The sequence below is a fragment of the Chenopodium album genome, chromosome 14, assembly GCF_948465745.1.
Source record: "Chenopodium album chromosome 14, dcCheAlbu1.1, whole genome shotgun sequence".
Classification (NCBI taxonomy): domain Eukaryota; kingdom Viridiplantae; phylum Streptophyta; class Magnoliopsida; order Caryophyllales; family Amaranthaceae; genus Chenopodium; species Chenopodium album.
The window spans coordinates 45,590,323-45,606,966 of NC_137847.1; the positions used below are offsets into that span (position 1 = coordinate 45,590,323).

Consider the following 16,644-nt stretch of genomic DNA (forward strand, 5'->3'; position numbering starts at 1 on the left):
CTAGATCTTCCCTTGCTATAATGTTTTCTGTTAGTCTAAATTTGATAAACTTAGGCCACAAATACGAAGTCACAATGCTTGCTTCTACTGCTTCCTTCATAGTTTTCCGAGGAACTACTGGCAAAACCTGTCTGAAATTCCCTCCAAAAACAACAACCTTTCCTTCAAACAACATCTTATTCCTTCATATATCCTGTAATAAAAGGTCTAAAGATTCTAGATTTTTCTTTTAAGCCATTAAAGCTTCATCCCATATTATCAAGGTAGTTTCTTTTAACAGCGCTGCTAAACTACCTTGTTTTGGAACATCGCATGCTAAAGAACCTTCATCATTAATTGGAATCTTAAATCGTGAATGAGCAGTGCTACCTGAAGGAATGTTTGCTGCTGCAATTCCTGATGTAGCTGTAGGTAAAACAATCTTGTTCATTTGTCGTATTTGTGCATATAAAGAATTATACAAAAAAGTTATCCCTGTACCTCCTGGGCCATCAATAAAGAAAGCTCCACCCTTTTGCTGCATAACATGTTCCATTATACTCTCAAAAGCAGCATTCTGTGCAAGGTTCAGCTTCGAATGATAGCTTAAGCATTCCTCTGGTATTGGTGCATCAAGAGAATCTAAAATGTCCTTTGTACGTCTGAACTCATCACTAACTTGGGAATTTAATTGTTCCAAACCAAAGCAGGTAAGAGATTTTCCCATGGCTTCAAGGTGTTGCTCTACTGCTCTGACAGTAAGTTGTTGTATTTTCAACACCTGATTTGGAAACTTGTGAGAAAAGTCTTCGGCAAGAAAAGAGTAATAGGTATTCCATAGAGCAGCAGGATCACTTGGCTGACAAAACATCAACACTGTTGCAAATAGACGTCGTAAGGCAGCAGGCATATAAGTCTCACATGCTTTAGACAATGTTGAATTAGCTGCATCATCATCTTCTATAAGGCCAAGCTTTAGAGCAGCTTCCTGAAAAGTTGGGTAAAGATAACCATTGACAGTATGAAATCTTCAAATGAATTAGGACTTCTCACATTTAACAATAGCAGTCTAAGAAAGAACTGTTCTCCTTTTACAGGGAAGACAAATGCTAATCTCCCAACTGAAAATCTATTTTGGACTATTTGTTTCCATTTTTTATCACTTTGATGCCATGTGTAATGCTCACAAAATTCACCATACAAATATCCTAGTCCATGTTCAGAAGCAGCATTCATTGCAAAAAATTCAGTTAATTGAGTTCTTGACCGTTTAGAGTCTGAAACAGCAGAACGCAACCTTTCATGAGGGTGAATATGAACAGTTTGCATATTAGGTAAATGAACCTATAAAGGTAGAACTGCAGGATACATTTCAAACAGATCAAAACTTAATATTCTCCATACAGCTTCACAAGGAGATACCCACCTTCCTGATTGATATTGCTCAATTTCATCTACAGAATCACTGCTAGAAGGCACAACCTTGTATGAAATTCTATCATGACCCTTATATACATACTTGTATAGATACTTTACTGCCTTGATTGTCGAGCATACTTCAACATTCAAATGACAATCAAATAGCAAAGAAAGACAAGGATTGTAAGGAATAACCCACTGGTTGTCTAGTTGTGCATTTCTTATGGTTACCTTTTCTCCAGTTTCTGTTCTACGATAGATAGGATAACCATCTTTATTATTAGTTGTTTCACTGCAAAACTGCTTAGGGTACTCATTCTTACAGCTTTGCTTCAGGCCATCCTTGCGCATACATGGACACTCTAGATTCAATATACCACAAGGACCAAGCATCATATGTGCCAGCACAATTCTCCTCAAGGTGAGATTAGTTTCAGCACAAACAAACCTATCATAGTCACCCGGAGACTTCAGCTTGTATTGAGGTTTCAGAATGATTAAAAAATGAGCGTGGGGCAAACCTCTCTTCTGGAACTCGACTACATATACCATTGCAGCAACTTCCCCAAATATTTTTTTTCTCCATGATTTCTTTTTTCAGTGCAAGTAATTTTGCTCTGAAAATTCTAGCAACTAAATCAGGTCTGTTCTGTGCTGTCTCACCAGTAGCTAGTTCAGCTTTTATTTCAAGCCAATTAGCATTACAAGTAATTGTTACAAAAAGATCTGGCTTACCAAATCTGTGCACTAAAGCCATAGCATTTAGGTACCGCTTCTTCATATCTCGAGGGCCCCCAATATAAGTTGGAGGTAAAATAACTCTACGGCCAACATTATAACCAAGAGTTTCCCCAGAATCTAGTGAATACAAAATACCTTTATACAGATCAGCCCTTATTGTTGCTTGATTGTTACGAAAGTAATTAAGCCTTGTATTTTCAATCTTTACATACGTATCGACTATGTATTGCTGGAAACATCGGCCTGCTTGCAGAAGCATGTTATTAAGCCTAATTTGCAACCTATACGCATAATATTCTCTGGCAAAAATAAACTTGTCTGCTCTAGTATTCAGCCTTTTTGTGCCTGTATAAAAAAGGCCACAAAATAAATAACAAATGGAAGCAATATGGGACTTATCACTAGTAGAAAAAATCTATTTGTAACGCCCTACTAGTAACTGGCATGAATTATGTTAGTTACAATTAGCGTATTAGTAACTGGCATAGATAACGCGGGTTACAAATAAACTAGTATTAGTAACTGGCATAACCAAGGTCAGTTACAAATAGTAGGTCAATGATAAGATGTCAACTATTGGTAATGGACATAAAAAAGGCTAGTTACAACTAATAAGTAAAATTTTATTGACCTTATTAATTGTAACGGGCTTTATTAAGATTAGTCACTAATGCTAGCACAGTTAGGGGTGAACATGGTTTGGTTTGGTGCAGTTTGAGTCTAAACCAAACCAAACCGCAAAATACGGTTTGGTCAATTTTTAAAACCAAACCAAACCATATTAGTTTTGAAACCAAACCAAACCAAACCGTAATAATGCGGTTTGGTGCGGTTTGGTTTGCGGTTTATGATGAGACAACATTTTTTCCTAAAAAATTGTCAAATATTTATACATTTATAATAAATTTTAAATAATTAGCCCAAAGGGATTAAATTTTACTACAAAATTTTAATAAAAATAACAACTAACAAATCAAGTGCTAAGTGCTAACACAATAAGAGCAATATGAGTTATATGACCTATTGAATTTTAAGTATTGATATTTGAGAATGAGTATAGAGTATAGTAGTATACTGACCGTATAGTCTTCTAATGATTTTTTTTTTCTTTTGTTTTTTTTAATTTTTTTATAATATATAATAACTATTTTAATTTAATTAAAAATTATATAAATATTAAAATGCGGTTTACTGGTTTACGGTTTGGTTTGGTTTATGATTTTTGAAAAACCAAACCAAACCGCAAACCAAACCGCTAAAATGCGGTTTGGTCTGGTTTGGTTACGGTCCATACCAAACTGTGTACAACCCTAAGCACAGTACCACACACGACTCACACCTCATATTTATTCTTTATTGAGAAATTTATGCGCTTCCTCAGTGAGTCAGTTCCCGTTACCCTCATTATTTTCTGTTTCTCCATTTTTTCATATAAACCCACAACTTTTCTCTCTCCTCTGAAACCGCTCTAAAACTCCTCCAAAACTCCTCTAATGCTTCTCCAAAACTCATTCATCAAGAATGTCTTCAAGGTATGCTCTCAATCTCCACCTAATTCATGTATTTTGAATTAATTATAAGAGATTATTTGATTAAAAAGACTAAAAAGAATTCTAGGGTTTGTGCTTTTGTTTGTTAGTTTAATTTAATGGAAGTTTCGGGGTTTTGAATCTACTCGGTCTTAGTTTGTTAGCAGTTTACACTATCCAATTTGCATGAATTTATATCTAATTAAGCTATGAGATAGTTGAACCGGATGAATTTCTGGTTTAGTTTGTTAATTGTTGTGTTGAGATTCATTATCTAGTAATATGGAAGTGAATTTTGATATTTTTGAGTTTTCTTTTCGATTTTCCTTTTTATGTTTGAAATTTTACGGAAAATTGTTTTGCTATTGGAGAGTTAATATGATGATTAATAAGTAAATTTGAGGTCTATCCTATACATTGCTGATGATGAGCCCTTAAATTTGAAATAGGTGAAGCACATTCTTTGAAAGTGGGGAAAACTTTGTTTTAGAAAAAAACTTAAAGTATTAGGATGTCATAGTCTTTCATGTATTCTAAATATATGACTTAACATAAGCTCTTAGTTTATAGAATTTAAAAGTTATTTTATTAATTTAATTATGTCTTTGTTTTAGATGGAGTAATTCAGCTCACTAAGAGGGATGAGTAGTCATCTCCCACTTTGCTTAATTCCAAACCCCAAAAAGGTTTATTTCTTTCTCTACCTCTGTCCTGATTCCTGAACAAGGAATTATAATTGTGTTCATCATCATTGTTTTCCAGTTGGGAATCTTATCTCTCATTAAGATGTTAATGGTTGTGAACCCAATTATAAAAATTAAAAAAAAAAAAAACTCTAATATGTCTAATTAGTTAAGTTGACTCAAGTATATGTTACATAGAGTATAGAGTGGCAGTAATCAGGTAGGATTGGGCGTCGGATTGAACTCATGTTCGTCATATTTGAGTAGTGATTGTAGAAATAGTCAGATAACAAAGGCGTGATTATTTAAAGCATTTGCCTTTCTTAGAAAGAGTTTAGCTTAGGTGACGTATAAATTTCACTTGGAGGGTTATGCTAGACAAAATAATAAAAATAGCCACTGAAATCTATGAATTTAGTTTCTTTTAGACCCTAGTGCATTTTTTATAATTAAGGTGTGGTCTTTTTGTTTTTGTCATTCATATAAATTGTGTTTTTTTTTTCTTTTTCTTTTTCTTTTTTACTTATGTAGTTATGTTTATTGTCAATTAAGTAATACAACCACTTTATGTTGTCAATAGACTGTTTTGGCATCTTTGGAGGCTATTGTTCCTCAATATAGAACAACAGATTTTGAAGAATTAGAATTTTAAAGCTTCGGTATGTACTTGATTATTAGCAAAATGTGCTCGAATTATTACTGTTTTGCAAGAGCAGTTACATAACGTGCCACTTAACTTCCACTAGTAGCGTAATACTCCAAGCATTATTATCTTACGTGATAGCAGAACATTTTTATGTGCATTTTTTTTTAATTTTTTTTATTAATATATGATTAATTAAAGGTATACAAGCTACATACAATAGTGTTAATGGTCTTTCCCGCTTATTGGATTGGTTGAATCGAAATAGATATATATATATTTTAATGTTTTGTTGGACCTTAATGTTAATTATCCTAGGGAACTCTTGAGTGATTGAATATTTGTTGCACATTGTATTTTTTTGATTCTATATGCTCTACTTATGCTAATTAAATTTGTTTTAAAGGGAAGCTCGGGGATATTATTTTCCTTAAGCACAAAATAAAGAAGGAACAAGTTATTCAAAGGATAAATATTTTTTATCTACAAAATAATATCATATGGTTTCTTTTCAAACATAATAACATACTTCCTCCGTTTCTTTTTAGTTGACACGTTTCTTTAGTCACGTTTGCCAATGCACTTATTCAATCATTAATATCATTAATTATCGATAAATAAACATTATGAAAAGTTGATATTTTGAAAGTATATAACGTGACAAATCTAACAAGATTTCACATGACTATATTTTTCATTACGTATAAAGCACAAAACACGGTCAAAGGGAGGTGTGTGAATAGTGCTAAAGTCAAAACGTGTCAACTAAATAAAAACGGAGGTAGTATATAGTAAGTTCAATTCTGAAAAAGATCTAATTTTGGGGTCTGAAAGTTCAATTCTTCTCTACATGTGCAATTTCCTGTTAGAGTGTGATTTTTAAAGTGTATCTCAGGTACTGTTATGAGGTGCAGAAGGTGCGACATCGAGAACAAACTAAGTCTGAATAATCGTTATTGGACTTTGACAATCTGCTACAATTTGTGGGTTGCTGATGGTCTGAAAGCCTGCTGTATGTGCTGTGGATTATCGGTGGCCTGGTGTGAGTCAGTTTGTGTGCGAGGACGGGACATCACTGGAAGAGCTAGAGCGGGTAATGATGATTTCTACTGTTCAGTGTTAGCTGCTGCTATGTATTTTTCTCATTGTAGTGGTTTTGTTTTTATTTTTTTGGATGATTGTAATATAACAAGTATTTATTTATAAAAATTATTGGTTAGATTGATAATTATTGTATTTTATAAAAGTTTTTTTTTAATAATTTATGGTCTTCACATTAAAAAAATGTAGTGTACGGGTGGTGGCAGTAGAGGAATTTGCTACTACTTTCATTTTATTTATTTATTTATTTTTTTAAAAAACACTATTCATTAGTAACTAGCGTTTGACTATGCTAGTTACAAATAATACTCTACTAATAACGCCGGTTACGAATAGTATGCTTTCTAATTTGAAAATAGGCTATTTGTAACTAGCGTTAGGTTAAGCCAGTTACGAATAGTATTTAATTAGTAACTAACATTAGTCAGTTACAAATAATTTTCACTAATTGTAACGGTGGCAATAGCAACCAACAATGCCAGTTACTAAAAGTCAATTTCGCCAGTTACAAATAGCAGTTTTTCTACTAGTGTATAGTTAGAACATGTAGTAGGACATATAGAGTATAAAATGTTTATGTGTTTCTTCCTCGTTTAATAAATCTGCAGTAGTATGGACATCGCAAGACATTATAAGATCTAGGATCGAGTATGTTGAACTCCTATTTGGATGAGATTTTTTTTTAAGACCTTGAGTCCAGCACATTCTCCTTGAGGAAATAACAAAGGATAATGAAGGGGATCATAGCAACCATAATTATGATAAATTTGATGAGATTCATCAGATCTTCTAGTTACTAATATAAGAGGACCCAAGCTTTGGCTAGATGAAGCATTTTCTGGTCAGCTTACAGCGACATCATCAACAGCAAGAGCATTATAAACACGCTGATCAAGTACTGGGTTTTTATTTAGAACAATTCTTGTATCTGCATGAATAACTCTGTCTCTTAAAGACCGGAAGAACATAGCATAAGGATTTTGTTGGGATACATACGTGAGGATGCTAATCACATCTTCTCTTATTATAGGGAAACATTTCAACCTATTCTGTGCTTCATGCTGGCCATCATAGAAGTATAATTGTAGGTATTTGGGACTATTATCATTAGCCAATAAGTGCAGAACAAAATGATACATTTGGCCATGCAATTTGAATACATAAATCCCTTTGTAAGTTCTTGCATAATAGTGACCCCCAAGAGAACTGTATGCGAACAAATTATTGTATAATCTAGCATATTTTCAAAAATGCACAGCAACTTCGTCCTTTAAAGTGAATAGGTAAACAAGTTCAGGAGGATACTCATTTGCAGCTATTTCTATGTCTCCATTCCCACAACAGAAATGCAAGGACTCAACATAAATTTTTTTGCACCACATTTTTCACAGTAGAAAGGCATAGAAAGTCTGAAAGGCTCTGTTGGTAATTGTCGACCTATAGCAGCACCAAGAACATCTAAAACGAGCACAAATATAAGCAAACAAACATATAAGCTAATTATTAATAATAATGGTAGGCAACTATACAATGTATGTTATTGTTATACCCATTTACCTTCTATATGACAGTGTTTAGAAGCCTTTTTAGAAGAAATAGGTGTTGTTGATTCTACTCCACTGCACAAAATACATGATGTTTTATTTTGCCATTTATACAAGGCTTAACAACCAATAATGCCAAACATTGTAGCTACTTGTAAGCATAAAGAGACTCTATGTCTAGCACAGTCTGACCCCAAGGAATTCCCAGTAAAAACAACAACCATGCCACCGCCCCAAATAAGATATATGCACGTGCATTACAGCAAAGGTAAACATAAAAACGCTTAAGCAATTAATATCGTGTACCTAGTTGACTGTGTTGTAGCTAGTTCCTGTATACATTTTTGTCGCTTTGATGTTCGGCTTTGTCGAGGCCGTATATCAGCACACTGATTGTCTTGTAAAGATGGGCTGTGTTTAAAGGCATAGTTAATTTTTTTTCTAAGCACAATGCTGGTTGTCATAAGTAATGTAACTTTATTAGATATATATACCTAAAAAATGCTAATTGTGATGACCTCTGTGTGGCCTTATTTAATCTACTAAATCTTTTTTGAGATAGCTGAGGTATGCCATATCGATAATCTATTATACAATAGATAACAATCACCCTAGATAGGAAAAGATGCAACTACCAGCTCTGTAAAACATATTAAACTGTAACTGATTTAAATTAAGACAATACCCATTGTTACAACCTCAGATCAATTTGTAAAAGCTGGACTGTAGTAAAATTTCCCAATGGAAACTTTAGATTTGATATGTCAAAGCTGTGAAACTAGAAAACCATAAACCATAGGAAAACAATAAACAAAGTATCCTCTTTAATGGAAAAAAGAAAAAAGAGAACATAAAGGTTGTTTACATAATTAAACAGCAAACAAACAATAATTGCATTCATTAAAGAGAAGCCATAGTAAGCAATGCATTCATAGTAGTCGTTTCATTACATCCAAAAGGACTCCGACTACACGATACCATGTAATAATTGTATTTAAGACATTCATAACTAATAGACAAAAGCTGGCTAATAGGCTTACTACACCATAAACACAACCCTAACAACTACATACATGCCATTAAACACCTAAATCCAAAAGGCAGTTAGCCTCATAGTGCATAGCTTATTAACCAACTAATCAACCAACTCTAAATTTGGTAGATCCGTAACAAGGTGTTCAGAAGTCTGCACTTCCACATCACTCCTAGATGACTCATTAAAAGCAATCCTACGCTTATTCGAAAGAGTCGGTGGAAGGGCAAGGACTAGAATTTGGTTTCCTTTAGCAGTTGGTGTCACACATCCATCATTCACCAAACAATTAACAGATTCAGGTTGGTCAGAATTCCTTTCCAAGCAGTCAAGATGACCTTTCAAAACCAAATACTTCTCCCTTATCAAGGAACATTCTTCACTGGTCTTCGTTGCAGCACCATAGTTAGCATATCTTTAGATTAAACACAAAAGCTATAAAAAAGCATGCTTTCTTTGCAACTCTTTGCTCAGCAATGTCTGTTTCAGGACAAGGTTCACTAAAAATACATTCCATGGAAATACTATTATGAGGACAGGTAACCATTAGCTAAGAAATATATCCATGTCCTTCTAACTTAGTAGTTTCAATGGCAGTTACAGCAACACCAGTCTTCCTCACTAAGACTCCCAAAAACTGAGCAAAATCAAGCGAAACATGAACATCATGAAATGGCACAGCCTCTCTTGTGCTGCACTCTGTACGTATGCAACTCAAGTCCTCTCTATCCTGCACTAATTCAGCGCATCGATTCTTATATAACTTGACACACAAATGATACATCTTAATGCGCTCATATGTGAAATAAGACACTTGAATGTTAAACTGACAAATCAATCTCTTCACAGCCGTGTGAGCCGCTCTTTCACGAGACTTTTCGATTGAACTGACATCTCCACCATAGAAAATGAACCTTGCACGGGATTTCGGCCTATTAACCCGTACAAAGACATTGTTCTTAGTTGTATCTATAAATCCATACACCGAAAATGAGAACTGCAGCCAAGAAACAACATTTTCCAAAAGAGGCTAAAAAGGAACAAAGACTTTGTTCGATCATCTATCCATAACATGTAATGGAAAAATTGATGTTCAGGACAAAAAGTATTTACAACACAGGTTTTCACCTCCCAAAGAACACCACTAAAGCCTATCTATAACAAGTAACAAAATCTTTAATAAAAGCCTTTTTAAAAGAGAACCTAATCACAGCACACTGACTCAGTAACAGTGTATATAACACATGAAAATTAAATATATGTCAACTGAACATCGAACCCATAGCCATTACTAATAACAATCCTTAATGTACATATAAACCAAGACACTTCCATATAACAAGGCATCATAAACTTAAAAAAAGCATGAAATGAACACCTTAAAAGGATGGTAATCACTGCACAACACCTAGTACATAAAAGAAATCATAGGAATTACCTTAACAAATCTTCTAAGCTCAACACAACAGGCAAAACTCCAACAACTGGTATCAGAGGACTGGCAAAACTCCAACAACTGGTATCAGAGGACTGGCAAAACTCCAACAACTGGTATCAGAGGACTGGAAAAACTCCAACCATTAAATCTACTCTTCTATGCGCCGGAAGGACTTGTGTTGGTCTGTCAGGACAGTTATTGGCCCTCGATGAGCATTTCGTGACAATAGGCCCCTCCCTAATTTGTTTGGGGTCGGGGTGTTACAAATGGTATCAAAGCAACCCTACGACCGCGTGCTGATTGTGGATAATTAATCCTATGTCAGTCGCCTAGCGGGGGAGAATTCTGGGGCCATATGGCTGTAGCCAGACTGGATGTAACACTTTGGCTACCCAATTGCCATTAAGCGTAATACTGGAGTCCCTAGCTTTCCAGGTGCAATGAGGGCGTTGCCGTTCTCAAGTGGGGGTGTATGTAATACCCCTCATGATTGCTTTAAAGGAGTTTGATATACTACTCATATTAACAAGGTGCATCTTTTTTTTAGGGAGCTCATATGCTAAGATACTCCACAGTTAAGCGTGCTTGGATGGGAGTAGTCTTGGGATGGGTGACCTCCTGGGAAGTTTTCTCAGGGTGCGCATGAGTGAGGACAAAATGCGCCGGAAGGGCTTGTGTTGGGCTGTGAGGACAGTTATTGGCCCTCGATGTGCATTTCGTGACAATAGGCCCCTCCCTAATTTGTTTGCGGTCGGGGTGTTACAGCAACACCACAAGCAATGCTATCAGCAAACCTGTAACCCCAAAAAGAACTTAATTAAAAACATAGAAATCCATCTATCTATTTGTTGGTTTTCCCATTATTAGAACTATTTGGACATTTTATAAAGGTAATTCACCAAGGCAAATTATATATAAAGGCAATTCACCAACTAACCAAACTGCATTGACAATAGTAGTCATTGTTAAAATTAAAATTAGTACACAAAATGGATTTTAACTAATAACAATTTCAAGACCTAATTTTAAAATAGTTGTCAAAGTTGTCTAGTTAAAATATAGTATTGAATAATGTACAGAAGAATAGGTAAGAACATGCAGAATTTTACAAATAAATACTTTATACATTGATAATATAGTAGAACTTGTACAAAGTAGCTATCAAACACCTGTCAAATAGTGAACAAAATACAAGGAAGAATTAATGAATCATGCAAATAAGTTTGTCGATTACATGAATTTTAAACATAATTGGCTCAATTTAGAGCAAATAATCAATTCACTCATGCAACAACATATAGTATTCCACAAGACAAAACAACCCAATTCAATTCAAAAAATGGAATCGTCATATATGTGCTCATAAGCACAAAACTCATTCACCCAAAAATACTCTTAAATTTACCTAATTAATCCAAACTCCAAATTAAAAACAAAGTATTAATCCATAGAACGGGTTAAATCAAATTAATGTAAAACAATCTTGATTTAGTAGTATCTTATTAATTAAAAGTTCAATTTGTTAGGGAATCCGAAATATGTAGTCCAAAATACATAAGCAAGATTATACAATAGGCAATATAATGGCATCTAAAACAAAGCACCACCTCTCAAACGAATACCTCTGCACAGCAAACTCAGATCACTCACAACCAGAGAGAAATTTTCACTAGGCATGAATGGGCTGCTATATCCAAAAACGAACACCCCCTCACTCTATATATAGGCTATGGTAAACAAGTGCACCCATCCATAACCCTAGAAATATGCGACAAACTAAGTACAACAAAGTAATCCCCAAGTCTTTTTTTTATTCCTGGAAAATGACATTGAAGTAGTGCCCAAGTAAGCTATTCCAATCCAAAAAACATTCAACACTAATTATAATCCTAACCTCCTAATTCAAAAATGGAAGCACCAAACCTAAGATGCAATATAATATAGTAAACCAGACCTCCAATTGGAAACCAAAAAAACGAAAAGAGTAGGAAAAATATACTAGCCATTCTTAGACAGGCAGCCAGACGAAGGCATCTTCCTTCTAGATCTCATCATCCAACCTAAAGCCTCCCAAAACCAGACCGACAGAAGACCCAAACCAAACCAAGTTCAACAAAACCAAACGAATCCCTAAAATTCAAAAGCAACTCTTACAAGGAAGAAGACCACCCTAGCTGTTAATGAAAGGAAGGCATGAAGAACAGCTGGACTCTCCAGTACAGATGGAAAATAGAATGCACGTGGTTAAGCAGGGGAAAATTTGACAGTTCATTAAAATTAAGGGCATCTATGTAATAGCACCAACAATTACTATTCACAAGCTACAGTAGTTGCTTTTGCATTTTTATAAAGGTTAAAGATGCTTAGGATATTTGCTGTGAAATATAATAATGCACTACTTCATAGTAAAATTGAGGAGGATTTCATAAAGTGAGAAAGGCTTTACACATGGAAATCTTTCAAGTCGCAATGGCCACAGAGAAGAATGTAATCATCAATGTTACGGTGCCCTTAATACGATAGTGTTAGGAATATAAAAAAAAAACATTATTGTAATATACTTTTCATACAAAGTATATACTCCCTCTGTCCCTAAATTTTTGCCCCATTGTAAAAGTTTGGGTCAAACTTCATAATCTCTTAATCTATAAGAATTAATATAGTCATGTGGGATCTTGCTGGATTCGTCTTATTGTATATTTTATTAATATCTAGTTTATATAATTTTTACATGTATGAAAATGAAAAGAAAACCGTAATAATATGTGTGTTGGAGATCGCAAAAAGTCCAATGGGGCAAAAATTTAGGAACGGAGGAAGTATGTTTTTATGAAATTATTTATAAAAATAAGGTCCTGTTCACTTCACCTTATTTTTGCTTAAATGATATTATAAATTATTTTTGTTGAGCTTTGTTAGTTGAGATGAACTTATACAAAAGGGGTTGAATTGTATGGAGTTCCTAGTGATAACTTTTCACGGAAATATAAAACAGAATATTAAAGGAACTTGCAATGCACACATGATTTTATGAGGAAACCTTTCAGAGCCCAACTGGAAGTAAAACATCGACCCTCCAAGGGATTTCAATGCAAATTTTAGCTGGTCTCGCGACCAGCCATAGCTGGCTAGTCCCGCACTATAAAAATGAACATTTGCTAGAAGCAAAATGAACATTTACTAGAAAAAAATGAACGTTTAGTAATTGAACATTGTAGTATATAAAGATGAACATTCCTAATATAAGAATAAAATAAAGGTACTATAAAACTGTAAAAAAGATTGTACATCTAATGTTATATAGCTGAACATTTCAATTATTAATAAAAATACCCAACAAAAATTAAAGGAAAATGGTCAAACCACATAAACCAAACAAACCCAAAAAGCAAAAAATTGCTTCAATTTTAACAAGAGAAAAGAGATAAAATCAATCATACTTTCTTTCTAATTCGAACATGACAGACGACGCGGTATACGTGGCGAGTATGAGCCTTAGCTTGAATGATTGGGAGATTTTGTGAGCAGAATTGGCGAAGTTAGGCGGCTGAAAGAGTTGTTGCTTGTGAGGAAGAAGAAGAAGCTAAAGTGGAATTGTAGAATGATAGTGATGCTGAGGCACATGCAGCCAAAATAAAAGGAAAATGAACATATCATTTTGTTGCTTATTCATCAACATTTTTGTAGGCTTCAAGTGAAATACCTTGATTTGTTCAATTCTCTTAAATAAATATCTTGCAATTTTCTGAACTATATGATTTAATACCAATTAAATAAATCAACAATATGTTTTTTTAATAATGAACAAAATTCTAATGTCTAACATTATTAATGCTAATGTTAATTGAACATCATCCTTTACTATAAAAACGAATATTTTATACAACTGAATAAATACAAAATTTTGTATTAATTAAAAAAGAAAATGAACATTTAATTTATAAGAATGAACATTATACGACATGAAAATGAAAATTTATTTTATACGAATGAACATCATACCTCATGAAAATGAAAATTTAATTATTGAGAAATACAAAATTATCGTAAAATATATTAGTTAGAAAATGTTCATTTTTATTATGGTAAATGTTTATCTTTTACTAAGAGACCAACCAACTCTGCCTGGTCTCAATTCAAAACCAAATACCACTTCACTATAATAGGGCAACACACCTAGTTACAACCTATTACAATCACAGACCTTTCTCACAAGTTCCCAACTGAACTTGCTACTCGATAGGACCCTATTCTATCCAACCTAAGTCCCAGACTTAGATTCCTCACAGTACGTACTCCCAGAGTACCAAACACTCGGCTTCACTCTCAAAGCCTACTACACTGTATATATGCAAAGATAAATCACTCACCCAATTCATACCCAAAACAATACAAACATTTGACTCTAATATGTGATTGGAAAGCTACACATGAAATGCGAAACTAATATGACAAAGTTATGAACTTAGCAAACTTACTCTTAAGCACTCTTCAGATTTTTTTATTATATTTCTTCTTTATAGTTACTGAATTTCATTAAACTAAACTTATATCTACTGAATTAAAATTATGTTTATTAAGTTAAACTTATTTTTACTTAAAAACTGAAATTATTTTAACTTAATATTGGTATATCTTGGTGACATTATAAGATAAAATTATGTGAAGTATTGATATTGAAATATATTAGGATGTTTAGGATATTTAGAAAGTCTTGTTTTCTGGTATAATCGCACGGCTTCATTCTCCTTATGATTGAATTTTAGTTTAATTTTTTTTTCATCTAAATATTAGCTGAAAAAATTACACAAAAAAAAAATAAATAAATAATTAAATACTTAAATCTATCATTATGATATAAATACGAAGAATTTATGTAAAGTATCATCATAACCTTAGTGGTTTATGTAAATTATTTCAGAAGGTTTTGTGTGCGGCTGGCCACACGGTGTGGCCAGCTAACACATGACAAAAGTAACCCACTGACCTAGTAACCTCTAATCAAATAACCCCTCCGATCAAGTAACCCTTTCAACCTAGTAACCCCTAACCGACCTAGTATCCCCTCACCGAATCTAATAATCTCTAACCCTTGACCACGTAACCCCTAACCGTACCTAGTAACCCCTGACCAGTGCAAGTAACCCCTCTGACCAAGTAACCCTTAACTGGACCTAGTAACCCCTCCGACCTATTAACCCTTAACTGACCTAGTGACCCCTCCGACCAATTCAAGTAACCCCTGACCGAATCTAGTAACCTCTGACCAAGTAACCCCTGACTGGACCAAGTAACCCCTCACCAAATCTAGTAACCTCTAACCAAGTAACTCCTAACCGGACCAAGTAACCCCTGACCGAACCAAATAACCCCTGACCGGACCTAGTAACCCTTAACCGAATCTAGTATCCCCTCGTTCAATTGTAGACAACTATGACAAGTGTACGTATTTATTTCAATGCATTGATATTCAGAACTACTTGAGTTTTTTTTTCTTTTAAAAAAACTACCTGGGTTTCACAATCTCACGAGATCTACCATTTATTTCGAAGAAAACCACCTTAATATACAAAAATAATAAGATACACACTACTAGTAGTTAGTAATAGCAAGATTCAATCTGAATTTGCATTAAATACATGCAATTATGTGGATTGATGATTTGATGAATGTAAAACTATTACAGAGTACAATAATCCTATAAACAACAGTAAAAGTCAACGAAGACGACGACGAAGACGAAGACGGTGACGCCCGCGACGGCGGAGATGAAGACGACACCGGAGGTAACAGAAATCAATAGGAAATTGGAATGAAATCGATAAATTTGTACCTGAGTCGATTGAAATTTGGGGGAAATGTTAGGGTTTTGAGCTTTGAGGAGGTCTGGATTGGTTTGGAGCTTCGACATTGACAAAGACGGCAGAAGTCGATGCTCCAACCATTAACAGGTAGAGAGAGAAGGGTAGAAAGAGAAAATGAGAGGAGAGGACATAGAGAAATTTTTTTTAAAAAAATGTGTGTGGCCAGCCACATATGAAAGTTGGTAAAATTATTTAGGCCTGTTACGCATGTGAATATTTTGGTATGTTTTACTATTTAGAGCCTTCCTAGTTATGTAATGTACTATGTATTACTACGTATATACTTGCACATTACATATTTTGATATTTATAATACACATTGTTGAGCAGTCTTCTTTAACTATTGTAAGTTAACATGAAGAGCAAGAAGATGAGAATTTCGGAAGACTAATTGATTGCCAAAGAAATTCACATACCAATAGAATTACTGATGGACATATTGTCAAGATTGCCGTGAAAACCCTGGTATGATTCAGGTGTGTTTGTAAACTCTGGTGCTCCTTAGTCGATTCACAAGATTTCAGACTCAATCCAAACAATCGTAAAAGCAATCATCTACTAGTAATAAAATGCATTCATTTCATACATGCGATCAATGTGTAGTTACTCTTTGAAGCACTGATACATTTAAGATACATATTTTTCACCAAATGCCCCTAAGTTATTTTTT

General features: G+C 34.1%; 1 protein-coding gene across 1 annotated transcript; it reads right to left on the reverse strand.

The window, feature by feature from the left end:
• Nucleotides 1-229: 229 nt before the first annotated feature.
• LOC145578155 (uncharacterized) lies at nt 230-2,398 on the reverse strand. The gene is made up of 4 exons (XM_081635530.1): nt 1,920-2,398; nt 1,384-1,846; nt 1,075-1,323; nt 230-967 (listed from the first exon to the last, which is right to left on the reverse strand). Exons 1-4 carry the CDS (start codon nt 2,396-2,398, stop codon nt 230-232), a joined length of 1,929 nt encoding a protein of 642 aa, XP_081491656.1.
• Between the last annotated feature and the right edge of the window lie 14,246 nt (nt 2,399-16,644).

Coding starts and splice junctions, on each gene's coding strand:
- LOC145578155 (XM_081635530.1), bottom strand. CDS start 2,398: ATGCTTCTGCAAGCAGGCCGATGTTTCCAGCAATACATAGTCGATACG. Junction 1,324..1,383: donor GGGTATCTCCTTGTGAAGCT/GTATGGAGAATA, acceptor CTACCTTTATAG/GTTCATTTACCTAATATGCA. Junction 968..1,074: donor GATTAGCATTTGTCTTCCCT/GTAAAAGGAGAA, acceptor CCAACTTTTCAG/GAAGCTGCTCTAAAGCTTGG.